The 18,098-nt window shown below is 40.7% G+C and overlaps 1 protein-coding gene and 1 long non-coding RNA gene across 2 annotated transcripts in view; one reads left to right on the top strand and one right to left on the bottom strand.

Annotated features, from left to right (window-relative positions):
- DCX (doublecortin) overlaps positions 1 to 11,494 on the top strand; it is a 137,221-nt gene extending 125,727 nt beyond the window's left edge. The window contains exons 6-7 of the mRNA XM_077285165.1: positions 6,696 to 6,790; positions 10,803 to 11,494. Coding sequence (XP_077141280.1) covers positions 6,696 to 6,790; positions 10,803 to 10,859 — 152 coding nt within the window. The 3' untranslated portion in view covers positions 10,860 to 11,494. The remainder of the gene's footprint in view (positions 1 to 6,695; positions 6,791 to 10,802) is intronic.
- LOC143805636 (uncharacterized) lies at positions 5,941 to 17,852 on the bottom strand. The gene is made up of 3 exons (XR_013221293.1): positions 13,736 to 17,852; positions 6,655 to 6,818; positions 5,941 to 6,127 (listed from the first exon to the last, which is right to left on the bottom strand). It is a non-coding gene; the product is annotated as an uncharacterized LOC143805636 (long non-coding RNA).
- Positions 17,853 to 18,098: the final 246 nt, after the last annotated feature.

The raw sequence follows: 18,098 nt of genomic DNA, 5'->3' as shown, positions 1-18,098 counted from the left end.
TATCCACAATGTACACCTAACATGTTCATTTCCCGTGAGAAGCTGCTTCTTGTGCAGGATTTTTCTTTTGGTGAACTCCTCAAAAACAGGAATATTTCTAGCACACTTTCCCAATATCTCCAATCTTCATATACTCAAGTGGCAACTGCATCGAAAAATATTGGAGCACTATAACAAGTTGGCAACAACAATATCTTGACACAGGAGCATTTTCTTGATTTAGCACAGAAATTTAATATTTTAGCATGAGACAAAATCTCGTTACATGAACTTTTTTATCAACATGAAATGTGGATTTCTTCTCTGGCCTACAGTGTTATGGAAGTGGCTTTAATACGATCAATGTGTGGACAATTTATAAAGCCATTTGAATGCAGATCAAACTTTAAATCCAAATGAAACAGGAATTGTTTCTACTTCCCTTTTTATGTAATATTGCTTGATCCTCAGTAGTATGGTGAATGAAAGGATGGGTGCGGACACAGTATGGTGAGTGGGGGGATGAGTGCGGACACAATATGGTGAGTGGAGGAGGGATGGGTGCGGACACAGTATGGCGAGTGGGGGGATTGGTGTGGACACATTGGGGAATGTATGCAGACATAGTATGGGGAGTGGGGATATGGATGCAGATACAGTATGAGTAGCGAGGGGAAAAATGTAAGTGGACAGTATGGAGAGCAAGGGTGATGGGGATGTGTGCATACACAGTATGGGGAGCTGGGGGATGTGTGAGGAGGCAGTATGGAGAGCAAGGGGGTAAATGTATGAGGAGACAGTATAAATAGGGCAGGGGAAACGTGAGGGGAATAGTGTGTGAGGGGAATCTGTTCAAAGAATAGCTTTCCAGAACTAGGCTGGCTTCTTTAGATGTATTTTTTATTGCAAAGTTTAATCTGGCCTTTCTATTATGAAGGCTGATTAATGGTTTGCACCTTGTAATGAACTCGGTATTTGCTGTCATAAAGTATTCTCTTTATGGTGTATGTAGATACTGAAACACCTACTTCCTGGAGAGGTTTTTTTTTTCATAATGATAAGTATTCTGAAATGATCCACCACTATTATGTTCTATGGACAACCAGGCCTTTTCAAGTTCCCAAGCTCACCAGTGTGCATTTTCTTGCAGAATGTACCAAACTGTTGATTCAGCCACTCCTAACATTACTTCTATCTCTCTGATGGATTTCTTCTTTTTTTCAGCCTAATTATGGTCTGCTTCTCTTCCATTGATAGCTCCTTTGACCGCATTTTGGGGGTTCACAGCAACAGCTTCCAAATGCAAATGACACACCTAGAATCAGCTGAAGACCTTTTACATGCTGAATTGATGATGGATTAACAATGGAAAAGCCCATGCAACCCATTAACCCCTTTCCGACCTGTGACACATCATATGCGTCATGAAAGTTGGTGCCAATCCGACCTGTGACGCATATGCTGTGTCACAGAATGATCGCGTTCTTGCATTTTGCCTGCCATATTGCTGGCTGGTAGATTCATTCATTCCAGGTACATTTTGATCACTGTGATAGACCCTATCACAGTGATCAAAATAAAAAATAGTAAATAAACCCCCCTTATCACCCCCATAAGTAGGTAAAATAATGAAATAAAGAAAATATATTTATTTTTGTTTTTCCACTAGGGTTAGGGTTAGAATTAGGGTTAGGGTTGGAATTAGGGTTAAGATTAGGGTTAGGGGTGTGTTGGGGTTAGGGTTAGGCTTGTGGTTAGGGTTATGGTTAGGGTTGGGATTAGGGTTAGGGGTGTGTTGGGGTTAGGATTGTGGTTAGGGTTATGGTTAGGGTTGGGATTAGGGTTAGGGGTGTGTTGGGGTTAGGGTTAGGCTTGTGGTTATGTTTATGGTTAGGGTTGGGATTAGGGTTAGGGGTGTGTTGGGGTTAGGGTTGTGATTAGGGTTATGGTTAGGGTTGGAATTAGGGTTAGGGGTGTGTTGGGGTTAATGTTGGAGTTAGAATTGAGGGGATTCCACTGTTTAGTCACATCAGGGGGTCTCCAAACGCGACATGGCGCCACCATTGATTCCAGCCAATCTTGCGTTCAAAAAGTCAAATGGTGCTCCCTCCCTTCCGAGCCACGACGTGCTCGAAAACAGTGGTTTACCCAAACATATGGGACATCAGCGTACTCAGGAAAAATTGCACAACAAGCTTGGGGGTCTAATTTCTCCTGTTACACTTGGGAAAATAAAAAATTGGGGGCTAAAAAATTATTTTTGTGGGAAAAAAAGATTTTTTATTTTCACGGCTCTGCGTTATAAAATTCTGTGAAGCACTTGGGGGTTCAAGGAGCTCACCACACATCTAGATAAGTTCCTTTGGGGGTCTAGTTTCCAAAATGGGGTCACTTGTGGGGGGGTTTCTACTGTTTAGGCACATCAGGGACTCTGCAAATGTAACATGATGCCCGCAGACTATTCCATCAACGTCTGCATTTCAAAACGACACTACTTCACTTCCGAGCCCCGACGTGTGCCCAAACAGTGGTTCCCCCCACATATGGGGTATCAGCGTACTCAAGACAAACTGGACAACAACTTTTGGGGTCCAATTTCTCCTGTTACCCTTGTGAAAAAATTTGCGGGCTAAAACATCATTTTTTGAGGAAAAAAATATTTTTTTATTTTCACGGCTCTGCGTTATAAACTTCTCTGAAGCACTTGGGGGTTCAAAGTGCTCACCACACATCTAGATAAGTTCCTTGGGGGGCTAGTTTCCAAAATGGGGTCGATTGTGGGGGAGCTCCAATGTTTAGGCACACAGGGGATCTTCATACGCGACATGGTGTCCACTATCGATTGGAGCTAATTTTCCATTCAAAAAGTCAAATAGCACTCCTTCCTTTCCAAGCCTTGCCGTGCGCCCAAACAGTGGTTTATGACCACATATGAGGTATCCGTGTACTCAGGAGAAATTGCCCAACACATTTTACTATCCATTTTATCCTGTTGCCCATGTGCAAATGAAAAAATTGAGGCTAAAAGAAAATTTTTGTGAAAAAAGTACTTTTTCATTTTTATGGATCAATTTGTGAAGCACCTGGGGGTTCAAAGTGCTAACTATGCATCTAGATAAGTTCCTTGGGGGGTCTAGTTTCCAAAATGGGGTCACTTGTCAGGGAGCTCCAAAGTTTAGGCTCTCCATACATGACATGGTGTCCGCTAACGATTGGAACTAATTTTCCATTTAAACAGTCAAATGGCGCTCCTTCCCTTCCGAGCCCTGCCGTGCGTCCAAGCTGTGGTCCCCCCCCCCCACATATGGGGTTTCAGTGTACTCAGGACAAATTGGACAACAACTTTTGGGGTCCACTTTATCCTTGGGAAAATAAAAAAAATTGTTGCTAAAAGATCATTTTTGTGACTAAAAAGTTAAATGTTCATTTTTTCCTTCCATATTGCTTCTGCTGCTGTGAAACACATGAAAGGTTAATAAACTTCTTGAATGTGGTTTTACATAAAATGAGAATAATGGGGATAGGGGAAAATATGTGTAAGTGGGTTAAGAGCTGTCTCAGGGATAGGAAACAAAGGGTGGTTATGAATGGAGCAGACTCAGACTGGGTCGCGGTTAGCAGTGGGGTACCACAGGGGTCTGTATTGGGCCCTCTTCTTTTTAACATATTTATTAATGACATTGTAGGAGGCATACAGAGAAGAATTTCAATATTTGCAGATGACACTAAACTCTGCAGGGTAATCAATACAGAGGAGGACAATTTTATATTACAGGATGATTTATGTAAACTAGAAGCTTGGGCTGATAAATGGCAAATGAGCTTTAATGGGGATAAATGTAAGGTCATGCACTTGGGTAGAAGTAATAAGATGTATAACTATGTGCTTAATTCTAAAACTCTGGGCAAAACCGTCAATGAAAAAGACCTGGGAGTATGGGTGGATGACAAACTCACATTTAGTGGCCAGTGTCAGGCAGCTGCTACAAAGGCAAATAAAATAATGGGATGTATTAAAAGAGGCATAGATGCTCATGAGGAGAACATAATTTTACCTCTATACAAGTCACTAGTTCGACCACACTTAGAATACTGTGTACAGTTCTGGTCTTCGGTGTACAAGAAAGACATAGCTGAACTAGAGCGGGTGCAGAGAAGAGCGACCAAGGTTATTAGAGGACTGGGGGGTCTGCAATACCAAGATAGATTATTACACTTGGGGCTATTTAGTTTGGAAAAAGGAAGGCTAAGGGGTGATCTTATTTTAATGTATAAATATATGAGGGGACAGTACAAAGACCTTTCTGATGATCTTTTTAATCATAGACCTGAGACAGGGACAAGGGGGCATCCTCTACGTCTGGAGGAAAGAAGGTTTAAGCATAATAACAGATGCGGATTCTTTACTGTAAGAGCAGTGAGACTATGGAAGTCTCTGCTGTATGATGTTGTAATGAGTGATTCATTACTAAAATTTAAGAGGGGACTGGATGCCTTTCTGGAAAAGTATAATGTTACAGGGTATATATACTAGATTCCTTGATAGGGTGTTGATCCAGGGAACTAGTCTGATTGCTGTATGTGGAGTCAGGAAGGAATTTTTTCCCCATGGTGGAGCTTACTCTTTGCCACATGGGGTTTTTTTTTGCCTTCCTCTGGATCAACATGTTAGGGCATGTTAGGTTATTCTATGAGTTGAACTAGATGGACTTAGTCTTCCTTCAACCTTAATAAATATGTTACAATGTGGTTTTTATCAGCTTGAGGGGTGCAGTTTTTAGAATGGTGTCACTTTTATGTATTTTCTGCCATATAGACCCCTCAAAGTGACTTCAAATGTAAGGTGGTCCCTAAAAAAATAGTTTTGTAAATTTTGTTGTAAAAATGACAAGTTGCTGGTCAACTTTTTACCCTTATAACTTCCTAACAAAAAAAGTTTTGTTTCCAAAATTGTGCTGATGTAAAGTAGACATGTGGGAAATGTTATTTATTAACTATTTTGTGTCACATAACTCTCTGCTTTAACAGAATAAAAATGAAAAAATTGAAAATTGCAAAATTTTCAAAATTTTTGCCAAATTTCCGTGTTTTTTTCACAAATAAACGCAAAAATTATCGACCTAAATTTACTATTAACATGAAGCCCAATATGTCACGAAAAAACATTCTCAGAATCGCTAGGATCCCTTGAAGCGTTCCTGAGTTATTATCTCATAAAGGGACACTGGTCAGAATTGCAAAAAATGGCCAGGTCATTAAGGTCAAAATAGGCTGGGTCATGAAGGGGTTAAAGAGCTCCTTGAGATGATTGTCCAGTTACCTTTGTTCCATTGAAAAACAGGGAGCTACTTAATAAAAAGCTCCCCCGGAAGAAGGCACGCACGCCGAAACGCGCGTAGGGGTGGCGCCGCAGGTTTTGAGGTAATTATGCTCCTGTAACTTTATACTATTTCCTTGCTCTGGTGTTATGTGCTTACTGGACGTTTTTCACCAGCCTAGTGTTATAACTTTGTGGTTCACTAGTATATATGCACTGATACAGAGGTGGCTTTCTCTTATATTGATATCAAGCATGTCTTTTTTCCTCTTGCCTGCGGCTCTGGTGTAGCTGTCACCTTCAGAGTATCCCAATTACTATTGTTACTATTTTAATTGTGTATTTTGTCCAATAAAGATTTGTTTTGGTACGATCCCTTTTGGTGCAATGTGTCTATATAGGGTTCAATTAATAAAAAGCTGTAATTCCTAAACCCTTACTCCAATTAGGATGTAAATACGCTCGAATTAAAGCTAATAATCAGCGCTTCAAGTCCATATTATATAAGTGTATCTTGAATACGTTTTTGTAAACAGCTAAAATGCCAAACCTTGAATCACTGTCTAAATATTTCCGAACCTAACTATATATGTACCTTCTGTGTTTTGGATGATTCAACCACATTTTTATTGTGTTGGATTTTTTTTACCTTTTTATTTAAATGTCAGCAGCTGTCTAGTTAATCTTGGAGATATGCTGCATTTAGCAGAAAGGTAGAAAAAGCATATTCCTTCTGCCCTCTGTGTATCTTTCATCTTGTCTCATTCCGTACTTGTCATGGGCATGGTGATGTTGCAAAGATCTGGCCTCCAGCAGGCCTGGGCACAAATCCTGTAAATACCAAGGTACGTTATAGGCTTCGTTTTGCTGTAAGATTTGACATACCGTGAAATATAAAGCACTAGAGAATATATAGATGCTGAATATTAACATTTGAAATATTTCCTGTGACAAATGCTAGAGGGCAAAAGATCCTTAAAGTAAGACTCGTTCCAAAAGTAGAGTTTACTTAGGCTACATAAAGTTTGCAGTAAAGTGCTAACCCTACCTAAATCCTGACAAATGTTTGTGGGTCCTGTGCACTGATAACTAAAGACTCTACAGGTACAGAGTGCTAAAATGATTTCTATTTTGCATATGGCAGTAGAGTCTGGCAGTGCCATAGACAAAGAATATTCTCGAATGCATTACATTGTGTGCTCTCCTTTAACCATTAACCATTTAGAAACATCAGTCTGTAGCAACCAAATTAAATAAGTGGTTAGTACGAGGAGGGAGTTCTACATCGCCCCTCCACCATAACACAATGGGTATGTATGGCAGTGGAAGACCTAATCATGGCCATAACCAGGACCTACCCTGAATATAAATTTGTGTTTCTTTTTTTCTTTTTTATCAGCTAATGGAACTTCAAGCAGTCAATTGTCCACACCCAAATCCAAGCAATCTCCGATCTCCACCCCAACCAGTCCTGGAAGTCTTCGCAAGCACAAGGTATTATGTTTCTTCTCCGATTGTATCCCTAATAAAGAAAATGAATTCTTATTTACATCATTAAGGTAAATCAGTCATCAGGTTTCCCAATACAAACTCATCCATTATTAAATTAATCTTTTAGACCTGATGACGCTGGTACACTTACTTTGATAATTGATATCAGAATAGCTGTATAATCCTTTTTCACAGTTTGCACTCAATCCCTACCCATCTAGCATGACTGACTGCTCTTCAGTGTCCCTCCTCACTGCTGCTAAAACCTCACATTGCCCAGTACAATCTGCAGCTGTCAGGCTAGTTGAATGGAGACTGGCGTAAGTACATCATCAGCATCAGCTGTACTAGATCTATCTAATATTGTATGACACTTGTGCTATGAAATTGTGTTACATATCCCTTAAAAGTTCGATTAAAATTTTTTCAACTAATCAATGGAGATCTGTTCGCTGAAATCCTCCTCCATACCCCCTTAATTGCCAGAACAAGATTCTTTTATCCCTATTAGAATTGAGCGGCACTGCACAGTGAGAAAGCCAAGAACAGAACTTCAGAAGCCCCATTGAGAACTAATGGAACTACAGCCAAGCATGTGATTTGTGGCTTCATTTCAACAGGAAAAAATGTGACCCATTCTGGCGATCAGTGGGGATTCCAGTGGTTGGAACCCAGACGATCTAAAAGTCATCACCTAACCTGTAAATAGGTCATTACATCTTCCAATCAGAATACCCCCTTTAAAGAAAACATTTGTGAGGACTATCTGATCAAGGGAAAATGTTATTAACCCCTTCATGACCTTGGGATTTTCCGTTTTTCCATGTTCGTTTTTCGCTCCCCTCCTTCCCAGAGCCATAACTTTTTTATTTTTCCGTCAATTTGGCCATGTGAGGGCTTATTTTTTGCGGGACGAGTTGTACTTTTGAACGACATCATTGGTTTTACCATGTCGTGTACTAGAAAATGGGAAAAAAATTCCAAGTGTGGTTAAATTGCAAAAAAAGTGCAGTCCCACACTTGTTTTTTGTTTGGCTTTTTTGCTAGGTTCACTAAATGCTAAAACTGACCTGCCATTATGATTCTCCAGGTCATTACGAGTTCATAGACACCTAACATGACTAGGTTATTTTTTATCTAAGTGGTGAAAAAAATTCCAAACTTTGCTAAAAAAAAAAAAAAAAAAAAAAGCGTAATTTTCCGATACCCGTAGCGTCTCCATTTTTCATGATCTGAGGTCGGTTGAGGGCTTATTTTTTGTGTGCCGTGCCGACGTTTTTAATGATACCATTTCGATGCAGATACGTTCTTTTGATCGCCCGTTATTGCATTTTAATGCAATGTCGCGGCGACCAAAAAAACGTAATTCTGGCGTTTCGAATTTTTTTCTCGTTATGCCGTTTAGTGATCAGGTTAATGCTTTTTTTTATTGATAGATCAGGCGATTCTGAACCCGGCGATACCAAATATGTGTAGGTTTGATTATTTTTTTATTGATTTATTTTGAATGGGGCGAAAGGGGGGTGATTTAAACTTTTTTATATTTTTTTTATTTTTTTCACATTTTTTTTAATTTTTTTTTCTTTTTACTTTTGCCATGCTTCAATAGCCTCCATTGGAGGCTAGAAGCAGGCACAAAACGATCGCCTCTGCTACATAGCAGCGATCTGATGTTCGCTGCTGTGTAGCAGAAATGCAGGTGTGCTGTGAGCGCCGACCACAGGGTGGCGCTCACAGCTGCCGGGGATCAGTAACCATAGAGGTCTCAAGGACCTCTATGGTTACTATTCTGAAGCATCGCCGACCTCCGATCATGTGACGGGGGTCGGCGATGCGCTCATTTCCGGCGGCCCGGCCGGAAGCGCCGGTTAAATGCCGCTGTCTGTGTTTGACAGCGGCATTTAACTAGTTAATAGCGGCGGGTGAATTGCGATTTCACCCGCCGCTATTGCGGGCACATGTCAGCTGTTCAAAACAGCTGACATGTCCCGGATTTGATGCGGGCTCACCGCGGAGCCCTGCATCAAAGCAGGGGATCTGACCTCGGACGTACTATCCCGTCCGAGGTCAGAAAGGGGTTAAAGGAAAATAGCAACTTCAGGATTACCAGGGTGAAAATGCACATTGTGATTTTTTTTCTTTAGACTAATTAAAAAAAGTAATTTTCTTCACCTTGCCTACATACACACAATTGTTCACAATATGGTGATTTTTCATTTTACCTAAAGAAAACTTTTTTGAAAAGTTCCTCAACACTGATGCTAAACGGTTTTTTTACAAAATTTATCACTTAAATTATATTTCGGGCTCTATTAGTTGGTCACATTGTATGTTACATTGAGAACCAATTAAGTGTGATTATATAGAACACACACAATACTAGAGAACATCTGGATGGGAAGAAAACCTTTCCTTATCTGTATGTAACAGAAAACAGGGACCACATTTATATTGGAATTATGTGGTACAAATTACTGTATTAGCAAAGTATAGCTATTCTGACTCTTCAAGGTAGTATGAGGGTATGTGCACACGCTGCGGATTTTGCTGCGGATCCGACGCTGCGGATCCGCAGCAGTTTTCCCAAAGTTTACAGTACCATGTAAACCTATGGGGAAAAAAAAACGCTGTGCACATGCTGCGGAAAAATCCGCGCGGAAACACAGCGGATTATTTTCCGCAGCATGTCAATTCTTTCTGCGGATTCCGCAGCAGTTTTCAACATGCACCAATAGGAAAGTTCAGTTGAAAACCCGCAGAGGAATCCGCAGAAGAAACCGCGAGAAAATCCGCAGTGAAGACCGCAGTGGTTTTGCACTGCGGATTTTCCAAATCCGCTGCAGAAAAATCCGCAGCAGAATCTGCAACGTGTGCACATACCCTGAGTCTCTAAATCCTTAGCCATCAATCTCTTAGATAACTGTATGATTGTTGTACTCACATGCAATGCGTCCTCAGATAGTGCCAACTCAGCCACACTGACTCGTAATAAGAGATCAGGAGAAACAGAGTTGATATTGTCTGAAATCTTGTACTTAAGCACAATGCAGCAGGTGGAAAGAGTAATCCAAACAGAGAAATACACATGTACATCCAAAAATGGCTACAGCAAATGGATAATGAGAAAGAAGGGAGGAGCAAACTAACATCATCAACTACAGAAGAGAAGAAGGGACAAACTTCAAGGGGCAGGCTTCTCCCTAGCAACAACAGGATACAATGTATAACAGAGAATACATAACAAGTTGTTCCCATTAATGGGACTCAACAATAGCACTATTTTTTGGTAATGTATGGATTAATAGTTTTCTAATAGTCCTGTATGACTATTGGTATTTTTATACTGTGTAACTATTATATTGGCATTGTATACCTTATTGGTACTGTATGTGACTTGGTGGAATAATAGCTGTTGGGGTTGGCCACATGAACAGTGGCTCTTCTTCTACCTATCTTAGATAGTTGAATGCTCGTTCGGCTGGCAGCTAGCGCTCTTGATCTGCTCATACGGACTGTGCATGTGTTGAATGGTCAGAGGGAGTAAGCCACCGCCAGACCCCTCAGGCAATTGATTATCTCAATGGGAATCAAAGGATCAGTTTTGAAATTCTACTTATTCCATTCTTTTTCCAAAATCGTCTATCGGGAGAGAATTGGAAGCCCCATACACATTAGATGGTCAACTGGTTTTGCCAAGATCGTCAAGGTCAGACAACTTTTTTTCTAGCTAGTATGAGGACTTTTACAGTGGAAACAAGGTAGACATTCATTTTAGATACTTGTGGAGGGAAAAGTGATCTCAACCTCATCTTCTTCATTGTCTGACCAAGGTGAAAAGAGCAGGGATAAAACTTGCCTTGGAGTCCGTATTACCCTAGTGAGGGATTGTTGATAGCAAAACTTTATTCTGCAGTTTCTAATAGTTGACACCAATGGAAAGATAGCATGTCAGGTCTCATTCTATCAATGTATTTTCTTTGAAGCTAACGAATGCCTCTCTTGTTTCTCCTTACAGGACCTGTACCTTCCCCTGTCCCTGGATGACTCGGATTCTCTTGGAGACTCCATGTAAAGAGTAACAGTGTATGGCATCCGCTCACGAGGAGGATCATACAGCAGAACACATCAGATCGGCACTACGGTGCTTTTTAAAGGATCCAATTACAGCTTTCACTGTTATTTTTATTTTTTATGTGATTTATAGTTTGTGTCATGAATTACATGTGACCCAACCTGACAGGGATAACCAACTGTTTTATAGTGATGAAGCAGGCTTCAAAATTATGTACTGTATGCATGTGTGTCATTCTTCAGTTGACCCTAGTACTAAACATGGGCTGTAAAAGATGGCTATTGTCACCAGCTTTTATTAATGGTGTCATTCTATGACGACGTAACAATCCCGGCACATGTACGGTATACTAGGAAATGTTGAAAGCGTGTTGTGGATCATTTTGTATGTTTTATATTAATAACTAAGATTCCCCTTTTACATTCTGTAATGAGAATTCATATTAGACTACTCAATGGCTTATTGGTTTTTACTTATCCAGGCTAGGCAATGTTCTTAAATATTAAGATTCAACCCTAGCACCAAGAATTAGACCATTTGGTTACAGTCGTTACAAGGAATTTGTACCCAATTTGGGTCACGGTTTTGTATCAGCATTCCAATCAGTTTTCAGTAAAATAAAAAATTAAAACTGCCGAACCCCTCCTTCAGTTTCACCTGTCTATGAACTGAATATAATGAACAATTACCATTTTAATATTTGGCGTATGTCAGATTTGGGAAGTCAAATTAATAAGCGGAAAATCTTTCTTAATTCATTTCGGGGAGTGACTGACTTAAGCACCAGATGGCCTCCTTACTTCCTCAGCACAATTCCCGGCCCTTTCCTTACAATGGTTTTGCCTCTGTCACATAATATTAGAATCTCCATTCTTGTCTAGCACCGATCACTAACGACGAACCCTTTTCAACAGCAGATGGCAAAAGTCTCAACATAATGGGATGCCAATCTGAGGATTAATCACTAATTTTATACATGGGCACTTATATTGGTTAATAAGCATTTGTACATTTTTTAGTTTTTTAGCTGTTATTATAGGGATATTGATCAATCAACTTACAATTCCAGCAGACACCATACAACCAAACCCTATGCAATAGTGATGTTTCATGGTAATCCAAGTCTATTGTCAGAAGTTATATGCAGTACTGCGCTACAGTCTATGCGCAACTGCAGAAAGCTGCAGATTTTGTATAAAAGGTACTCAAAACTATGAATATTTGTTTAGTTTTAAATAAAAGGGGTTGTAATTTAAGGAGGTTGCCCAGGACTTTATAGGAGAAGTCATCAATATTGGTACATGGCGTTCTGCTACCTGTGATAGTCTACAGGGCGGTTCACATATCAGTCATTTTTTTTGTGGACCAAGTAGTCCATGCAAAAATAGCAAAGACACGTCCAATATTGATCTGAGTGTCAGATCAAAATCTGCAATGGGCCCATGAAAAAAAATCAGGCAGGACTCGTATGTCATCCGTGTGCAGTCAGTTTTTTACGGACTGATAGATTGGAGATGACGGAGAAAGTTATTTTTTTCCCCCATCAGTGAAAAACTGATGAAGCACTGACCGATTTTTTAACCATGTGTTCCATGTATATTATAGGCTTTAAAGCCACTTAGCCTAATTTGAAGGTTTAATACAATCTGTGTTCTGCATATAAGTTTCTTTGGTTATAGGAAACTTGCTTACCATGAAACTAAAATAGTAGACATAACACTGGAAACAAATACTGCCTCCATTTATATTATATATTTGGTGCTTTATAACAAGCCTGCCATTTGGTTAGTAGTAACCTGTGCTAAACCTCCTATGTTTAGTGGAAGTTGCTACAAGTGCCTTATTGCCATCAGAATCAATGCAGGGTATACATCGATAAGGTCCATGCTACACTGCCACCTGCTGCGGCCTGGTAGACAGGATCAGTACTGCCCCGGAATCAGGAGGACAACCAGCTGCAGGTCTAGACAGGCCCACCTCTTGATTTTGGTTGACCTAATGCTACTATCATAATGCGTTAATGAACTACTGAAACGTGCCCTGCACCCACCCTGAGGTGCTTTCTTGCATACCTCTGTGTTAACCCGGTTTCACATGTCAGACATTCACGGTAAGAGTATGAAGCTTTTGAGTTTGGGTCAGGAGACCCACAGCCAGTTTGGATATCATGGTCCGAACTTGGGCTATGAATGTTGGATATGTGAAACCGACCGTTGGCTGCATTGATCAAAATATGGCATTTTCTAGAACAGCAGAAGTCATCTAAGGCCGGAGACACACTGGTGCGAGATACGGCCGAGTCTCGCTGGTTAAAAGCAAGCTGTGACACCTGCACTCCGGAGCGGAGCGTGCAGCTGCATAGCAATACATGGAGCTGCACGCTCCGCTCCGGAGTGCCGGTGCCACAGCTTGCTTTTAACCAGCGAGACTCGGCCGTATCTCGCACCAGTGTGTCTCCGGCCTTAGGCTTGGTCTACACATCATGAAAAAATTGTGCAGCAGAAAAAGCCTTAAAATCCATACCAAAATCCGCAAAAGCAACGCGAGCATAATTCATTGTTGATTTTGGTGCAGAATTTAGCCATTCAATGTACTACAATGAATGTAGATTATTTCTGAACATATAAAGGATTTGTAAATCTGCAACTCGACTACAATCCGATATGGATTTTATATGTTGCAAGTGAATGGGATTTCTTGAAACTAATTCCACAACAAGTAAGCGATGTGTATATCACGCCTTATAGCCCAGACCTCCCCTCACTAGCATGTCTTAGTATCTGTAGTCATACAATTCCATTACCAATATCTGTAAGCAAGTCCTTGCCTACCATACCCCTAACATCAGCAGCATTACAGTCCCTAATGGATCGTACCTGCCTGTATGTCATGGTCACTCCTGAAAACACTGTGATTTTTTTTTTTCTTTTCATCTTTCAGAATGTTTTTTGTAACCTTTTTATAACATTTCCTATTAGACTTCCGACTATCCGGAACGCATTTTATAAACTCGTATTTCATTGTTGCAGACTCTCTAGGGGGCAAAAAAAGAAATTAATTAATTTTCTCAATAATTTATCAAACTTTTATCTTTATTTGTAAAACTGCAAAGGTAATTTTAAACTATTTTAATATTTGCTTTGTAAGAAATATCAGTGCTGATTCTCTGCATCAGCACATCTTTTACGAATATTACCTTATGATAAACTCATTTGAGTTTTTTTAACCCCTATTATACTTTGCTCATTTTCTTTTTATACAATGGTACGTGGTGCTTTTAATTGACCTATTAACAAATAGGTTTATTTGATGAAACCAAATAAAAGTCAACTGAATCCAATGGATGGAAATAACCTGGGAATGATATTCTAAAGCAGTGCTGAATGGTCTATCCATGCCGGTCTTCAGAGGAGACCCACAGCTTACCCAATGAGGCCTCATGCACATGACCACCTTTGTACCATGTAGATGCATGCATCGATATTCATACTGAATGGTAAAAACATTATCTGGCCTTTTCCAGCCGTGGCCCTGGTCTACAAGTACCTTTACTAGTGGAACTATTTCAGTATGGAAGAGGTTACTGAGTATTAAGGTTGCTTGTCTTCATAGGGTCCCAAAGGACATTTGATTCATGAATGTCCTATATAGAGATCTAATTATCTGGTGAAATGGTTTTAACCACTGACTTTTCAGTATTATTTAATCCATCTCTGATTAATGATGATCAATGATAAGTCATAGGCAGTTCTGTTTTAGTTTTAACCATAAGGATAGGACCAAATGGTGCAGCCGGCCACATGCAACCAAAATTCCATCCAGCTCTATGGCCAGTTGACCACAGGTGGACGGAGCTTCAGCCTCTTAGCAGCCGCACATCCACCGTACCCTAAAGACTTGATTGATATGAATAGACCTGTACTGACACACATTCTGACCCATGCCATTTATCTCATCAATAAGCATGTTTTTAGTATGATGTAAGTCATGTACCACATAACATGGCTTCTACAGCCAATATTTGAAGTAATCAGTTATGTACGTCTAGAAAAGGAAGCATCAATGTAGTTTAGGTGGAGCATTAAAGGCCATAGTCAATGGAATAGGTTATGAAATCTGTAATTAAATGGCTGCCTAAGGCTAGTGGTAGGCAGCGACTCTGGTCATGCAACATCGAAACTCAGATGATTCAAGCAACCAAAAACATTTGTGCTATGTGCAACTAAAATAGCACAATGGCTGATCACAGACAAAGTCATGACTTGGAACCAAAAGTAGTCACAGGGCTTGAACGTTAAAGCGGTCGTGTCATCATTGATCTTCAGGAGCACATAGCCCCCCAGCCTCTTGGCTTCTTGCTTTGGGCGATGCTCTCCTGCTTGATTGACAGTTTGGCCAGTGGCATCATGGCCTGACTTGTCCCCTCTCTGATGCTGTGAGCAGAGAAGCGTAGTGACACAGAACATGTCCGCATCGGAAGCTAAAAGCGCACCCCAATCATTCTGACCAGCTTTAGGGTAGCATTTACGAGCGCTACTGTAAGGAGCATGTTTGACCACCACTAATAGACTGCATCGGTGTCCGATAACCACAACAATAACCATCTCTATACTCTTGAAAATGAAGGGTTTTTTAATAACAAGGAAATTGCAAAGTTGCTTGTGTGTTTTTTACAAACATTTTGTAATTTTACTTACCGTAGTTAGAGGGTTATTTTCATTATCTGGAATATCAAGAAACATGATTGTTTCTATTGAGCCAGATCTGCAGGAAGGGTGTTAATCATCCTGTAGGGCTCTGCTGAATGATTGAGCGTTGATCATGGAGGGTACGGGTGCACTCGATATGACAGTTGTGTTTTTCAGACAAGGTTGTAGGCATAATTTAGCATTTTAGTTCAATGCGAACTTAAAGGGGCTTGTGTCAGTCACAGTTCCTCTAAAGTATGACTGTGAATCCTTTTTTGCAGGAAATGTATCTTTAGATACATGTCATGTGCTGGAACAAACAAGTTATTACAAATATCAGTGATAAAAAGTTATTAGAAATGACTGACAATTTTCGGCACAAAGTTCCTAGACAGTTTCTAACCTGGACCTACACAAACTGTATTATAAAGCCCATCCCAATAATCTGATTCTCTGGTCCCTTGCACAGAGTCACTCCCATATTCTCCGATACATTAGTCGAATGGCTAAAATCACACATGAAGTAGAACATAAATACAAATTGTCCCATAAATGATGACGCTTGGCATGCTAGGAGCGGTTACTGTCATGTCCTAATAGATGCTCAGTGAGCCATCAGTGGAGATTCCCCAGTCTGCCCCAGAGTATTGTCAGCTTGGACCGTGCCTCGGTTATTGTCCTTTGTGTTGAGTCCTGCGTGTCTTCTCTACAAGAATGTTTAGGGGATATTTTGCACTGTTAGTTATTTGGTGTCATTCATTAGACAAGTGACACAGGGAATTGAATGTAAGCACTAGGAAACCTGCACAGACTTAATGGGAGTATGGCAGGGTCAATATTAGGTCCATGGGTGCAGGCTTAGGCAACCTGTGGATGAACTACAACTCCCAGCATGACTTTTTATTAGGCTGGGGATTGTTTACAAATGCCTTAGATGCTAAGGAAATAAATTTTACTGTTGTCTGAGTATTTCAGGAGAATTGGCTTTATATATTTGAACCTATTTAGTGACCACTTTGTGGCAAGTAGTTATTTGCCCAAATATTAAACACATTTGCTAGAATTGGGTACTGTCATAAACAAATGTGAAATGATTGGCACATGGCGTTGGAAGCATTGGGCACATCGTTTGCTTAAGTAGTTCTTGAAGGTATACACGCCAACATCTGGAATGATCCTTTGGGGCATGATCTTGCAAAGCAGCCCCAAACTGGCTGGTTTACAAGACTGTCCAGGCGAAAATAAAGTACATGATGGTTAAAAAAGGATCAGTGTATAAGGATCGTTTATGTGCAGTCCTTATAAAAGGATCGCTTATGGCAGTACTCAAAGAATTGTTTCCAGAGGATCCATGTAAGGTTATGTTCCCACAATGAGGTTTTGGTGGGTGTTAGACCCTGCGTATTTTTGAAAAACTGCAAGTAATCTATTTTACTTAATGGGTGCAGAAAATTTGCAACATCAAAAACTCACCATAAAGCTCATCCTGGGAACGTAGCCTTAGACTATATTCACACGTTGCATTTTTGCTTTTTTTATGCACATTTTAAGCTGTGTTTTGCAGTACTAGCAAAAACTACGAGATTTCAAAAATCTCACTCACACACTGTTTTTTTCTTTACCTGCTGTGTTTTTTTTAAAGACGCAGCATCTCATGTCATGTCTTTCAGCATTTTTGCAGCTTTTTTTCACCCATAGGAAGCAATGGGTAAGTGCAAAAACATAGATATCTGTGTTTGCTGCAAAAACCTAAGGAAGTTGCATCATGTTTTTTTTTTTGGGGGGGGGGCACTAAATTTTATCAGCAAGAGACAACAACAACAACAAAAAACGCAGCAAAAAATGCTTATTGCAAGCGGCTTCTTTACTGAAAAGCGAGCCTGCAGACAAAAAGCATCAAAACCACAACGTGAGAACATAGCCTTAGAGTCCATTTCCGCTTGAAGATCATTCTGAGGCCGGTTTCACACGTCAGTGGCTCCGGTACGTGAGGTGACAGTTTCCTCACGTACCGGAGACACTGACACACGTAGACCCATAAAAATCAATGCATCTGTGCAGATGTCATTGATTTTTTGCGGACCGTGTCTCCGTGTGCCAAACACGGAGACATGTCAGTGTTCGTGGGAGCGCACGTTTTACACGGACCCAATAGAGTCAATGGGTCCGTGTAAAACACGGACCTCACACGGACATTCTCCATCTGGGGTCCGTGTGCGTGCAGGAGACAGCGCTACAGTAAGCGCTGTCCCCCCCACATGGTGCTGAAGCCGGTATTCATATCTTCCCTGTAGCAGCGTTTGCTGTAGAGAAAATATGAAGAATAGTGTTAAAAATAAAGATCCATGTGTCCGCCGCCCCCCCACCCCCTGTGCGCCCCCCCGCTGGTCAGAAAATACTTACCCGCTCCCTCGCTCCTTCCTGGTCTGGCCGCGCCTCCTACTGTATGCGGTCACGTGGGGCCGATCATTTACAATCATGAATAGTCGGCTCCGCCCCTATGGGGGGTGGAGCCACATATTCATGACTGTAAATGATCGGCCCCACGTGA

The sequence above is a fragment of the Ranitomeya variabilis genome, chromosome 2 (assembly GCF_051348905.1).
Source record: "Ranitomeya variabilis isolate aRanVar5 chromosome 2, aRanVar5.hap1, whole genome shotgun sequence".
NCBI lineage: Eukaryota > Metazoa > Chordata > Amphibia > Anura > Dendrobatidae > Ranitomeya > Ranitomeya variabilis.
The sequence above is the reverse complement of the archived record's forward strand: the minus strand, read 5'-3'. Positions and strand labels throughout refer to the sequence as shown.